This window comes from Suricata suricatta, chromosome 4, assembly GCF_006229205.1.
Source record: "Suricata suricatta isolate VVHF042 chromosome 4, meerkat_22Aug2017_6uvM2_HiC, whole genome shotgun sequence".
Lineage (NCBI taxonomy): Eukaryota > Metazoa > Chordata > Mammalia > Carnivora > Herpestidae > Suricata > Suricata suricatta.
The window spans coordinates 116,738,661-116,753,423 of NC_043703.1; the positions used below are offsets into that span (position 1 = coordinate 116,738,661).

Below are 14,763 nucleotides of genomic sequence, written 5' to 3' on the forward strand. Positions count from 1 at the left end.
CGGGGCGGCCGGAGGGGGCTACCCCGGGCGCGCCCCCGTCCAGGCCGCTTCCGTGACGGGGGCGCACGGGCAGCCCCGCCGAGCGAAGCTCTCAGCAAACTTTATTTTGAAAGCTCTGCTCCCTTGGGGAGGCCCCAGCGACCACTAGTAAGGGGTGTGTGTGGGAATTTTGGCGAAACTCTACCAAGCCCGTGGGGGTGGGGCAGAGGACAACTTTATTAGACATCTCACCTTGACCACCCCGTTAAGTTCATTGAGCAGGTTCCCTCAGCACCCCATTAGGCGCTAGGCCTCCTCCGTCAGGCAGGGAGTGGGTGCTGGTGCGCCCTGCCAGAGGTTTTGGGCAGGACTTCATTTGAGCAAGCCCTTTCTCTTCCCCCATTTTCTCTTCTTCCAGAAGCAGGAAGAGGTAACATGTGAAAGTTGTCCCTGAGCCTCGAGTGATGCGCTTCCCCTTTCTGTCTCTCTCTTAGGCAGCGCCGCCTTCTCCATCATCCTGACCCCGGAGGACAGTTACGAGGAGGAGAAACTCCTCACCCTGCCCAGCCCCCAGCACACACCCACCTGCTCACCTCATGCCTGGGTCCAGGGTGGGTGAGGGTGAAGAACCCACCCAGTCAAGATGATTCCTTCCTTGGGGACCGCTGCTGGTGTCCTGCCCCAGATCCTGGGCCCCAGCAGATGGGAGAGTGGCCCCCAGCTGAGCCCTATCAGACTGCTGCAGAGGAGGTGAAGAGGGGTTGAGAAGAGGTACCCATCCTGGAGACTGGAGCTACTTGCCTTCACCGTTGTACCCTCTTGACTGTTTTAGGAAAGAAGGACCTGGTGGTGGCCTTTGCAGGCAGGCAGGAAGCTGGACCGTGGCTCTGCTCTGGCACCTATGACCCTGCCTCCGGCAGCGTCATGAGCCAGTTTCAGGTGCCCCTGGCAGTCCAGCCGGACTTGCCAGGCCTTTATGACTTTCCTCAGGGCCAGGTGATGGTAGGGGGTTTCCAGGGGCCTGGGCTCCCGATGGCCGGGAGTGAACCACAACTCCGAGGGGGTGGAGATGGGCGAAAGAAACGAAAACGGTGTGGTACTTGTGAGCCGTGCCGGCGACTGGAAAACTGCGGGGCTTGCACCAGCTGCACCAACCGCCGCACGCACCAGATCTGTAAACTGCGCAAGTGTGAGGTGCTGAAGAAAAAAGTGGGACTTCTCAAGGAGGTAAGCTGGCCCTTCCTGCCTACCCTGCCCTTTGCATGAGGGTGCTGTCCTCACAGGGTCTTGTTGAAGACAGTTAGGCCCAGGCACCATTCTGCTCCTTTTGGTGTAACTTTCACTGGGGCGGTAGGTGGGAGCTGGCTTGGGCTCCTTGGCGGGGCTGACAGTTTGTAAGAGAGTAACCCAGTAGCCAGGGGTCTCCAGCTAGGGCTCTCCTTTCTGATGTTTCCGTTTGATGCAGAACATATCCAGCCTTTTTTCTAGAAGGTTTTTTTTTTGTGTGTGTGTTTTTTTTGGGGGGGTTTTCTTCAGTCTTGCTTGAAGCCTCAGATGTGTTTCAAGGTTACACCAACGCTTGGGTGGCATGCGGAGTGATGGTGTCAGGCAAGCGGTGGATTTGGAAAGAAAGATTTGGAGTGACAGAGTGCTTTTGTGCTGTCCTGATGGAATGGGATGTTCTGTTTTTCCTAAACCTTTTCTTGAGTACCACCGTTTTTCTCAGAAAGACAGTAGGAGAGCGTATTGGAACTGGAAATTTAATGACAACCCATGATTTGGGTTCCCCTACTGGACTGAGCACTTCTTGGGGTGCAAGACTTTGCTTTATTCCTGTGTCCTCAGGACCTGGCTCAGTTCCTTAATGTGTAGTCAGCACTCAGATACTAATTGAACGAATGAATGATGTGCTTTTGAGACACTGTGAAGCCCAGGGGGGAGTACTCCACTCATTTGGAATAGGGTGATGGAAGGAGGACAGGAGGAGTGGGCACGGGCTGAAAAGGGGAAGCGGAGAGGTAGTGACCCTGCACTGGCCATCGTTCCCTTCTATTCTGGTGGCCGGCTGCCAGCACGAGGCTGGTGGCAACCTCGATAGCGCAGAGTTGGCAGAAGTAGGGCCGAGCAAAGTTGAGCGGCTCAGGAGAGCGTTGTAGCGGCTTGAGGTCGCTCCAGGCAGCGGAACTGGCGCTGGACAGAGCCGGAGGCCTGCGCTGTCTGTGGGGCTTCTCCATTCCGCCACTGATTTGTCCAAGGGCTCACACAACTCAGGCCCCCTCTCTGGGCTTGTCTTCTCCCTGGGGAAATGGAGGAGTTGTGCTTGATGGCCTTTGAAGCCATTTCCAGCTGGGCTGGGAGCCGCTGCGCTTCTGAGGGCTAGGGCACCTGTGGCTTCGATGGGCGGGCGGCTGGCGCTCGGGATTTCCCTGACCGCTGAGTGCCCAGCTGTGCCGTGAGCTTGGGAGCGCTGTGGTCCCGTGGCTGGGAAGAGAGCTCCAAATGTTGGGGGCAGGGAAGTGGGTGTTGCTGGGATGTTTTTTTGCCCCTTTACACCCTCTCTTGTTCACTCCCTGTGGAAGCTGCATATCGTGGCTGAGGACCACAGACTGTGCTCTGTTTCCCTGGTCTCTGGTTAAAGCAGACATCTGGATTGCATGTGTAGCTCCCCTCACCCACTCCCCAGCCTGGGAGACTGTGTCTAGCCCCTGTATATTGCTGGTGTTGTGAGGAGTTGGCATCCTGCTAGCCCAGGGCCCTGCGGGTCACTTCTGAAAGGGAGCAGGGGAAGATCAGGGGTAGACTTCAGTCGTGGGCATGAGATCTGGTGTTATGGAGAAAGAAGAGTTGTTTGGTGTACTTTTAAAGCTTGGTTCCTTTGCTTGCTTCCTCGAGGTGTCCACCCCATCTTGCCACCCTTTTTGTTTCACACTCCTCCTCCTGTGATCAAACCTGAGGAGTAGGGGGGCTGAGCTTTCTGAACTGGGTGTTCTTGAAACCAGCGGTTATGGTGAACTATGTTTAAGCTTTTCTTACGGCACCGGCGTGCCCATCTGAGTGAAAGGGTCAGGGAGTGAGGCCAGGGTCCTGTCATCCTTGTGCATAAGCTGCTGGACTTGGGCTACTGAGTGATCGTGGTTAAGGGTCAGGGATCTAGGTTGGCTGAGGCTTAGAGACAGCCTTGCTGAGAGATCTGTATCCATGTGAAGTTCTCCAGGAACAGCTGTCCCTCTGGGCCCCCAGGGTCTATGGCTGGTGGCCTGTGGTGTCCCAAGACAGAAGGACTACGTACTGTATAGACCAGTGCTGGCCTGCAACAAAGTTGTTCCAGGTTCTAGAGAAACCATGGGAAGGGGACCATGGAGTGAGCTTTTCCTTAAAACTATATTTGACTTGTTTTAAAGATAGGTTCTTTCTATTTGATGCTCAAAATGCAGTATCTTTGATAAAATGGAGGTGTTGATTGAAAGTAAATCTATTTATTAAAAATATTTACTTGGTAAAATACAAAATGATAACTGGTATCTAGGTCCACAACCTTTTTTTTTATTGGTCTGTGAAAGCCGAAAGCATGGGAGCCACTGTCCAGGCTGCACTGCATTTAATGAACGCATCTTTGGCATAGTCACGGAGCCGAGAAATGCCCTGAGAGGCTCTGCCTGCCTGATTGAGCCCGAGAGAACCCTAGGGGGACTGCTGGGACCTTAACCACTAGATCTGAGCAGCCCTGTCGCAGAGTGTCCCAGGATTGGGGAGGTTGGGAAAAGGGGGGACGTGTTACTGGCATCGAAGTTTGTTTTTTTGGTTTTTTTTGTTTTTTTTTTTGGCTCAGGTATAGGACTTTAGAATTTGGCCCTGATTCTTCAGGTAGGACAAGACACAGCATCCAGGAGCCTCTTGGGAACCAGTCTCTCTCTTTGCATCCCTGCCTCCTAGCATTTCCTCTTCTAGGCATCTTTTCCTCCCATCCCGTCTCCACCTCCCCCTGCTTCTTTGAACTGTCTGCTGACAGGTGCTTTGTATCATTCTGTAAAGGGGAACGTTATCTTGGGTTTCTCTGCTCCTTGCTCTTTTTTGCAGTGAGTGTGTGTGTGTGTGTGTGTGAAGGGAAGGTGCTGTGGAGCCCCTTCACTCAGAAAAGAAGTTCAGCATTTTAAAACTAGAGGCAGCTCCCAGGGACAGGCCCTCCCACCAGAACCAGGGAACAGCTTCCCTGGGACCAAAAGTGAGGTAAACAGCTGCAAGCGGTTCATTCCTGTACCGTGGTCTTCCTTTCTAGTGGCAGGAAGAGTTTAGGTCCTAGGCTGATGTCAAAGGGTGTTAGACGTCACAGTCTTTTCACCTGAGTGGTGCCTTGTAGCACAAGGAGGGTGTCTAATTAGAAAAGTAGAAGGTCTGGGTGTGGAGACAAAATAGGCCTCAGACCCCAAAGTAAGCCTGTACTGCTTACTGTCTTGAGCATTGGTTTCTCATTTGTCAGATGGTGGAACCTTTCTCTGCAGGGTTGTTGTGAGGATTAATGGAGATTAAAATAGGCATAGCGTCTGGCACATAGTAGGTAATCAAAAGGCAGTGACAACACATTCCTAGACCATCTACAGAAGATGACTGGGAATGAGCTTCAACTCTGAAGAGGTGGAGATGGGTGAAAGAAATGGAAACAGTGCGGTACCTTCATGCATAAAGGATTGTGCATTCGTCTCTAAGTTGTAATTGTAAAGATACAATACAAATGAGGTGTTTATCTCAAGACATCTCCTAGCTTGCTCATAAAAGAACCATGGGGCCAGGCAGAGGAGGGAGGAGTTTGCCAGCCTCTTTGCTGAGGGCGGAGGCTAGGCACCCAGGAGCAAGGAGCTGCTGTGGTCTTGGGCCTTCTTGGGCCTGACAGAAATTGCTCATGGGTGAGGGAAGTAAACACCTGATAGGAAGGTTAGGAGAATAACTATGGAAAAAGCAAACAAATCCTGCTTAGAAAAATAAAACAAATGTGGAAGGTTGGAAACATGACTGAGAACACTATGGGTGAAATATGAAGAGAAATGAGGTTTTCACACTATATTCCCATGTAGCTCTCAGCCAAGTGGATTTAGTGGCTGAAACAGCTCTCTATGCCATTTTGAGACAAGATGTCTCAAAATTGGGTATCTCTTAACAATACTAGAATATCTATAAATTCTTGCCTCGCCTGTCAGTAGTTGTGTGTTCCTGCAGACAGGCTGCGGGGAGGGATGCGTTCAGGCTGGCGCCAGTTCCCACCAGCAAAAGGGAGGATTGACTGGTAAGAGAAGTGATGAAATTCTTCAGAGAAAGGAACCCCGACTCCCCCGTTTGTGAAGCCAGAGTGAAGACTGGGCCAGGAGAGGCATCTACCACACACTTCAGAAATCATCTTTCAAATGCAAACAGTTTTTAACCCCAGGCCCACAGACTAAAAGGGAAGTTAACTGCAAGGGTAGGATTGCTCTTTAAAAAGGAAACGCTGACAGAACAGTCCTGAATGGTGCCCCAAGGGGGAAGGTGATGGGGAGAACTGAGCCATCTGTGTGGCTACATGGGCTGCTGTTTGGTGAGCGCAGATGGTGGAAGACCACGCTCCTTATGCGGAAAGGGGGTGTGTGTCACTGAAGGCAGATTGAGGAGTGGCCTGACCCATTAAGAGGAGTGTCAGGAAGTCCAGTGGCCAGAATGTGCTGAGGCTGGTGGAAAATACTCAAGACAATAAATGTCTTTTATACATTCCCGGCAAGAATGAGAAGGAAGTGTAGGCTTACAACTTCGCATACATAGCTGGTGACAGAGAACAGCCACTGGGCCCCTGTCATGTTGGGAGGAGTGAGCTGGGGCAAGACCGCAGCGTGTGTGGTCAGGAAAGAAGGGCCAGCCGGCTGAGTGGTTCGCTGCCTACTGAACACCTTCATGATTGCTCGTGGAATGCCAATTTTTATGCCATTATGATGGTTGAAAAAGGGCTACTAGACCAGAAACAGGCAAAAAGTCCAATTTTTCAAAGAGATCTTGGAAATGATAAACGCATAAGCTTGACATTAATTTTGGACGGCTCTAGAGCAGATTGTTAGAAAGATGGGTTGTGAGACTAGAAAGCAAGTGGTGAGCCTTGGGAGGCGGGGGTGTCCCTGTGGCTCTCTATAAAGCAGCCCAGCCCAATTAATGAATCTGGATTTCTGCAAATAAATGATGGCATCTCCTGCAGCTTCTTGGACAGGTCTGAAGGTCAGTTTTTGATTTAAAGTCATCCTGAAGAGAGGGCACTGGAGTCACTGCCCCCTTTCAGTCTTTTTATCAACCACGTGGATCAGGGATTCCACATTGAGATCCCCTGGGTCCCACTCCCAGGGATTCTGATTTAATTGGTCTGTAGTGAACCCAATTGGTCTGGGACTCCCCAGGTGTATATAATGTTTAGTTAGAGTGGAAGTTCTCTGATGCAGATGAGAGACCGAGGTGATGAGTGCCTACCTGCGCTCTTCTGCGGAGTGCTTGCATGAGTCTTAGAGTATCTGAACAGCCATACATCCTCCTTGCTGGTCAGTGGACCAGCAGCATGGGCATTACCTGGGAGCTTGTTGGAAATGCAGAGTCTTGGGCCCTAGCTAGGACCTACTGAATCAGAATCTGTACTTTTACCAGATTCCCAGGTGGTTTGTATGTCCATGAGAGTTTGAGGAGCTGATCTGCAGCACTTCTGTGACTGGGAGAAGGGGGTGGGGTTGGAGAAGGGGACAGAAGTCAGTCTTGATGAATAGGTAGAGAACTCCGACAAGAATAAGGAAGATGACCCAGTCCATTTCTTTACTTGCAGGCCTGGGAGACAAGAACCTCTTGAGGTTTACTTCTGGTTTATTCTTGTTCTTCCAGTGCCCATTATTTTCTAGTCTAGTGAGTTATCAGGAAAACCCTTTAAGAACGTGTGTGTGTGTGTGTGTGTGTGTGTGTGTGTTTAGAATAGTCAGGAAAGGGCTCTCAGAAGATGTCTCCTGCTAAGCAGCCTGACTCAGAATCTTGGAGCCCCTGAGAGAGTAGTTGTCGGTGGTGGTTGGGAAGAGGAGACATGTGTTTATAGGACCTTGGGTCTTATGGGAGGGTCTGGAGACTTCTGGAGGAGAAGGCATGTGTACCGTCTTCAGAAGATGTAGGTAGGGAGTAGTGGGCCGGTGGGGCAGGGTGCTGATGGTGACGGTGCGGGTTTGAAGTTGAATGGTAGAACCAGGCGTTAAGGAGTTTGGAACAGTCTAGAGCAAAGGGCCCCAATCAAACTTATGAATTTAATCAGGCTAAAACTAGAGTATTGTGCTTGTTAAAAATGCACAAGTATGGAACCCTGGTTTCTTAGCAAGTAAGAAGAGCTGAAACTCTAAAAGGGATGTGGGATGTGGACAGCCTATCTCGAGACCTGTCAGAGTGGTCACATGCAGGATAATTTGAAGGAAAGAGCTCTGCAACTTGGAAATGAGGAATGCTAAGGTAAGTCTTATGTGAAAGAGGGAGTCAATTTCTGTGTGTAGAGGAGTGTGCAGAACTTTCAGAAGTGGGGGAAGTTATAAGCAGGGAGACTGAACCTATGTTAGAAAGAAAAGGATTGTCTAGGGGTGCCTTGCTGGCTCAGTCTGTGGAACATAGGACACTTGATCTTGGGGTCATGAGTTCAAGCCCCACTTTGGACACAGAGATTACCTGAAAAAAAGAAAGGAGAGACAGATGAATCATGTAACATTTACAGCTATCCCAGAAATGGGGAGCTAGGCCTGAGAGAGGAGTGCATTTCCTGTACTGGCACGTGTCTGGGTAGAGGCTGAGTATTAACTGGCAGGGGTGTTTTGAGGACTTCCTGTACCAGGTGGGACTTCTATGTTCGCTGTCTCTTGCTAAGACTGTAGAGTGTAACACCAGGTCTATTTTTGTATACCTTAGACAACTACATTGCAGAAGAAACAGCTCTCTTGGGTCGTAAAAGTTTTTGGTCGAGGTACACAATCTTAGACCTAATTTCAGATCTAGGTTGGAAAAGAGTGTGAACTTTCTGAAAATTTCTTCCAATTGACATGTGACTGTGCAGGGGTGTGTTTTTTTCAGGGGAGAGGGTCAGTGGTTTTGGGCAAATTCTCAGTATTCATGGCCTCCCCAAATTTAAGAAATATGCTCTACCTGAGCTCTACCTTAGCCATGTGTGGCTTCTTAAATTTTAATTAAAATGAAATTCAGTACCTCAGTTGCACTAGCTACTTTTCAGTTACTCAATAGCCACATGTGGCTAGTGCCTTGGGTATGGGACGGCATAAGATCTAGAACATTTCCATTACTATGAGAAATTCTATTGAACGTGGAGTTTCCCTGTGATCTCTGAGCCCTCACTGAAACCTGTATCTGGGTTGGGGAAATAGTGGTTTCTGTTGGCTGCTCTCAGAAGGCTATTTTGAATTGGGATGCCTGTCCCCACCCTAAGGTAAGTGGTGAAGGGTGTGGAAATGGATAGTGCTTTTCCTAGGTTCTAACACACCCTAAAGCTCATTGCTTCTCCTTGAGGGCATGGGCCATGTTTTATTTACCTGCTATGGGGGAAGAATAATAATAGAAATATAGTGTGGCTCACCACCCAAAGCCTGTCTCTGAAGCTCCCTCTGGAGAAGTGGTCTCCAGCACCCACAACCTTGACCAGCGACCTTGGTGGACCTCGTCCATGTTTACCTGTAGCCCTGAGTCTGTTGCCTCCTCTCGGCATCGGGCTTCTCATTCTGGAGAAGACGGTGTGGGGACCAGGCGAATTGGAAGACCACATCAGGGGTTTCAGGAGTTTGCCACTACTTCCACCCCCTCCTCCCCATCACTTCTTTGCAGCTCGCTTGTGGATTGAAGGCAGGATGCTCAAGAAGAGAGGTGTTAGAAAGGAAAGGCACCCCCTCATCTTCCTTGAGTGGTGCTGCAGCCTGGCTGGCTGTTCTAGGGAGAGGTATTCGGGGCTGCTTTGTGGGCCTCTACCTGAGTGTGGCTGTGCAGGGCTGAGGCTGCTGGCACACCTGGGGTGGACACACCCCTCTGTGGCCTTGTCTCCTGTCATTTGCATAAGCAATCTGATAACCTAAGTTTTTATTGGTCTTTGAGGGAGGGCAAAAAGAAAGCCTGAAGCTCCTTGTAGGGTGACTGGCTGACCTGCCAGTGACCCCATGTCTAGGGGTTGCCCACTTGCTTCAGGTTGCACAAGATATTCCTGCATTGCTGGCTCTGATTTGTACAAGTTCCAAGTGCAGCGTTTCCCACTTCCCCACACCCATCAGGGAGTCGGTGGACAGAGTAGTGTACTTGCCACTGCTCGTAGCACAGCAAATGGAAGGGAAATTGTAGTGGGTAGACTCATTTGGGGGCCTTTGCCAGACTGCACTGTGCCCCATAAGCCCCTATGCCTCATAATTACTGCCAGAGGAAGGAAGCCTCAGGAAGGGGTGTGGAGATGTCAGGTCAAAAACAAATACCAAGGTACTGGACTATAGACCGTTTCACTTTTGAGCCATTCGTGTGGGAAGGACCCTGAGTGGCTTGCTCTTGACTTTTTTCTTTTATTGATTGCTCTGCTCTTTAAGGGTAAGCATTCATGCCCCAGTAAGGAGTGGGGCCTTGAGAAGAGCTAGTACTAGGACAAGGAGGAGAGGTACCTTCCTGGAATGTTTCCTTGGTCCCTGGACTCACAGCGTCCCCTGTGTGAGGGGGAGGGCAGTTCACCTCTCTGGCATTGGCCACAGTTTTCAGTGGCAGGGGGATGGGCAGGACATTTTCTGCTTTGACTTGTAGACCTGCGAGTTGCCTTCCCAGCCTCATTCAGAGAATTGCCTGGGACTGGCTGTGTGTGCGCAAGGCACGCGGGCTTGGAGCCTCAGCTGTGGGTAAGGAGGAGGCTGCGCTTACTCCGTCCTTAATGAGCTCACAGTCTGGGACGGGAGACAAGCATGGAAACAAATAATTACAGTACCGCGTGTCAGGGCTATAAGGGAGGGACGCCTCCAGGGCAGAAATGAGTCTTACTCCCTTTAGGTCCAGTGGGGGAGGGAAGGGACAGGTTCTGAGAGTTTCAGTGTAGTGATATGTGAAGGACAAGGGGGCTTCCAGGAGGAAGGGAGCATCGTCCCTGAGCCAGAGTTGTGTAGAGATGCTTCTTGAATGCTCATGGCTGGTGGCAGGGTATGGAAGGATGTGACCAGTCAGCAAGGGGCTACCTGAGTGGGTTCCCAGATCCTCCAGGTGGAAGGTAAGACGCTTTGTGTTAATTCCTATTGGAAGTCTTCCATGGGTGCTGTCCACAGGTTTCTAAACCACTCAGCATTCCTGTCCCACCTCTCAACCACCTCTTAAGGTCCCGTGTTGTTTGCTTGGATCCCGGAACATTAGGTGGCCCAAGGCTGTTGAATTTTGGATGGAGAAGCCCTGATGAGGTTTGTAGACTGCAAGACCTTCTCACAAGTCTCTAGGAGGGCATGCTGGGTGTGGGCAGAGCTACAGCTGCTACCTGTTAGCTGGGGGCAGGGGGGCAGGTGCGTTCTGTTAGTATGGAAACCTGTGGGTGGAGTTGTTGGCTGGTTCTGATAGTATTCCCTCGGACATTGTTGGGTGCATGGGTTCAGTCGTTTCCACCGCATCTCCAGAAGCACCTTTTCTCCTCCTCTGCACACTCCGTCTCCTCCTCCTCCTCCTCCTCCTTGTGATTGCTGTTGACACAGACTTCCGCTGCCAAAGCTAATTGTGAGGCCTGATCAGTGAATGAAGGCAAAGGCAGTTCCCATGACAACCGCAAAGAGTTTCAAATATAGGGGATGATGTGTGTGTGATGGGCTGCAATTACTTGGGTGGAAATTGATGCGTGGACACTGGGGACTTCAAACATAGGCTCTGAAGGTGGAGGGGGTATTGGGTTTCTTTGGCAGAATCCTTTGTGTGATGGAGAGGGAAGGAAAGGAGGGTATGACTCCCCCACCGTGGATTTCACGTGCCTTCAGTGTTTGCAAAACCCCTCAGTGGCTTTGGGAAGTCACAACTCCAACCATTCTGGTTGAGGAGGTAGGACACCCAGAGGGACAAATAGTGGTACCAAGTGTCAAATGAGAAACATTAGAAGTGCTGTCAGCTGGCAGAGGATTGGGGTAACCCTAGAAGGCTTCCTGGAGGAAGTGGGTCTTAAACTGAGCTTTAAAGTAAAGCTTTGTGGGGAATGACCTCATTCGGGACACAGCTATGCCAGAGAAGTCTGTCGGCCTCCTGCTAACTCTAGAAGAAGTAGGTTGATATGAAAATCATAGAACTACACAGAGCAGCTCCAACTGTATCACTGCAAGTGAAGGGGTGGCAAGAGCCCTGCTCAGTTATTCTTTCACTGTGTGACCTTAGGCAAGGTGCTTGGCCACCCTGTAAACAGATGTTTCTTATCTGTAGAATGGGCATGAATAATTCCTGTTTCACTGGTTTGTTTTGAGGATTAAGTAAGATATGGTATATGGGTGTGTGTGTGTGTGTGTGTGTGTGTGTGTGTGTGTGTGTGTGTATATATATATGGGGCCCTACAGTGAGGTGGATGTTTGGTTGCTGTTCCTGTACAGGCTCCTGAATCTGTGTCTGGATGTGTCCCCATTCACTAGTCTTTGTATATCAGTGTGGTTCTGGCCTGTGGGTATCCGTGTCTCTGACGTTCTCAGTATTGGGTAATTTATGTGTTCTGAGAGTGAGTGAATCCATCTGCCTCTCCCCAGTGGGGACGGCTGTGGCCCCATTCCTCTTGCTGGGAGTATAGTGGGACTGGGGTCACGATAGAAAGTGGGGAGGAACCCTCAGTCCCCAGGGGTCCCCAGTACCTCTGGGTCAGTCCCTAAGAAGATCAAAATGTAGAAAGAGTCCAGTAGAGATGGCAGATGGTTGATTGTGGGGGTCTGGAGAGTGTCTTTGCTGGGAACACCTTTGTGACTCCTTGGACTCCTGACATTCAGTGTGGGACAGAAATGAGGTGGGAACAGGTGGACTGCTCCTAGGGCCATGGGCTCTTCTAGGGTATCTGCAGGCTGCTGGGCCAGAACCTGTGGATGGGTAGGACTGAGTTAGCAGAGGGGTGGGGATGGAGGCCAAGCAGTCCAGGTGGCTCCTGCAGGCTGGTGAGGAAGATACGGGCTGGCTGAGGCTCAGCTGTAGTTTAGTTCTAGCAGGTCCTGCCCTCCCAGGAGAGCAGGTGTCCCTTTGATCCTTGGGGACCTCAAAGAGAAGGGCAGCCAGGAGAGTGACGTCTACATTTCAGTGCCCAACCCCCTGTCTCTACTCTCTCCTTGCCTAGAAATTCAGCTCAGCACATTCCAGCTCTGTGTAGAGCCTAGTAAAGTGGGGAAGACAGGGCCCCCGCCCACGTGGGGAAGACCGCCGTGTAAATAAATAACTGCACTTGGTTGTGACTAGTGCTTCAGGAGAGGCTGTGCACTGCGCTGTGAGGCCCCAGGAGGAATGGGGGATACTCACGGAAGCTAGATGAACTGGGAAAGCCTCAGAGGGAGGTAACAGTTGGATGAAGTCTTATACCAGGCAAGGGAGGGAGAGGGGGAGGGGAACAAAGTCAAGGAGCAGCTTCAAGAAGTCTCTGAGGCATGAAAAACAGTACTATTCTCAGACCCATAGCTTGAAGGGAAGTGGTTAAGTTCAAATGACCCTATCCTTTTTTACATTTCCCTGGGATTGGGGGGCTGCGGGTGGGTGGTTAGAGAACTGGAATGAGAAAAGCATAGATTGGAATTCTAGCTCACTGCCCAACAGCTGTATATTGATGGGCAAGTAACTTAACATCCTCTAAGTCTGCTTCCGCGTTAAAGACAAGGTTGTGTGTGGAATAAGTCCAATGAGATGCTCCAACAGCGTAATTGGCACAGGGCCTGGGACGTAGCAGGGGCTTGATAAACTGTGGCAGCCACAGCAGCAACAGTATTAATTGTTACTGTCCAAGCAGCCCTAGTCACTCTTATCCAGCAGCAGACTGTGCGTCGGGGGGGGGGGGGGGGGGGGGGGGGGGGGGGGGGGGGGGGACAGGCCAGAGGGTCTGGGGGCCAGAATAAAAGAGGAACTTCACTTGGCCTGGCCAAGGTAAGAGCTGTGGGGTGCAGAAGCCGTTTTCCATCCTTAGCCATGGCTCAGGACACTGCTCCTTGCCTTGCCTTGTTACCTGCCCTGGGGAGGAGCCCACAAGGGCTGCCCTTTGTCCCCAGGGGTAAGGCCCCAGTGCAGTGCCCCTTGGAGTCTCCTCCAGCCAGCTTTGCTGTCTCTCCCAAGGCAGCTCATCCCATTCTGAGTATCCCCTTCGGGCCTTGCAGAGGGCACAGCAGTTGGGCATTTGTGGTGGAGCAGATAGCAGAACACATCATTGAAACAGGGGCTCTCACACATCCGAACTAGTCCTACCAGTCACTTCTTTGTGACCTCAGCTTCTTCATCTGTCAGATTCTCGAGAAGTAGCACACAGTGAGCTCCCCCCAGAAATTAAGAGTGGTGGTAGCTCGCTCCATCATGTGGCAGGCACTGTGCTGCATTTCTTCACAGAATCCTCTTGGCTGCATGCGAGTTAGCTACTGTTTGTAGTTCCATTTGACAGAAGACCAAAGTGAGGCTAAGAGGTAAAGTAACTCCACCAAGGTGCTGCAACTACATCGTGGCGGAGCCAAGAACTGAACCAGATGTGTGAGCACCAGTCTGTGGCAGTCCCCTTCCCAGGACGTGGAAACTTTGAGGTGTTCAGCTACAGGGAGAAGATAGGGTGAAGCAGGGATACCCAGGAAATTAAATCCGGGAGTGGTTTGTAGGACTTTGCTCTCCCCATTCCGTTCTGCTGCCTTTCTTTTGGTCTCCAGGGTGTTGTGGCCTTCAAAGGCTCGGAGTCTGGGAACTGGAGGCCAGAGTTTTTCGGGTCTGGGGCACCTCACCTCTCAGCCTTTTCCAGGAACGGGAAGTCCTGAGGTCTGGGGTGGGGGTGCCCTGGGGCCTGGAGGGCCACCTTCATCCAAGGCCTTTCTGAGAGAGGAGGAAACCTCCTAGTGGTGGTAGTGGTAGGGGAGGCTGTATGGACAGAGTAGGGTGTGCTCAGGCATGAGGGATGAGTGATCTAGGGTGAGGTGTGGGTGCGTTGGTGTGTGTGGGGAGGGTAAGGCTGACTGGGTGAGTCTTTGAGCCAGGGGCAGTGTGGGTGAGCTTCAAGAAGTCTATTTTCTGAGGTGGGTGCTAGAGGGAGGGAGGAGCAAGACTGTTTGAGGGTTAAGAGTCTGGTCTTTAGAGCCAGATGAAGCTGGCTTGGAGTCCCAACCCTGCTCTGTTCTAGCTGTTGTCACCTTGGGTAAGTTCCTTTACTTGCCTTGCCTTGTTTCCTCATCTGCAAAAAATGGGGTAAAGGTTCATAGTGCCAAGCTTGCTTCTTCTTGGAAGATTGCAGAGGCTGTCACTCCTCCTGGTCTCTTTTCCTAGACCTGGCACCGGCCTGGCTGCCGCTAGGATGAGGCAAGTGTGCTGGTGCCCTAGGCTTAAGAGAGTGGCTGGAGGGGGAATCCCACCAGTCCGCCCCAGCTCCACCCAGGCGCAGTCTGTCATCCCTAACCGGGGAGATGCAGAGGACGCCCTGGGTATTACCTTCAGGGCCCCCTACTCGGGAGAAAGCAGGGCGCCCCGGGATCCCCGGCCTGCCTGGGAGCGGCGGCGGCTGGCCTGGGCAGCAGCCAGCGCAGCTCCGCGGCACCCTTGGCGGTGCCCCCGCCTCCCGGCTGGGCAGGT

At 51.5% G+C, this 14,763-nt stretch overlaps 1 protein-coding gene across 1 annotated transcript in view; it reads left to right on the top strand.

Annotated features, from left to right (window-relative positions):
- The window catches only part of TET3 (tet methylcytosine dioxygenase 3), a 102,917-nt gene that overhangs the window by 1,041 nt on the left and 87,113 nt on the right, over positions 1-14,763 (top strand). Inside the window, exon 2 of the mRNA XM_029937617.1 lies at positions 474-1,206. Coding sequence (XP_029793477.1) covers positions 904-1,206 — 303 coding nt within the window. The 5' untranslated portion in view covers positions 474-903. The remainder of the gene's footprint in view (positions 1-473; positions 1,207-14,763) is intronic.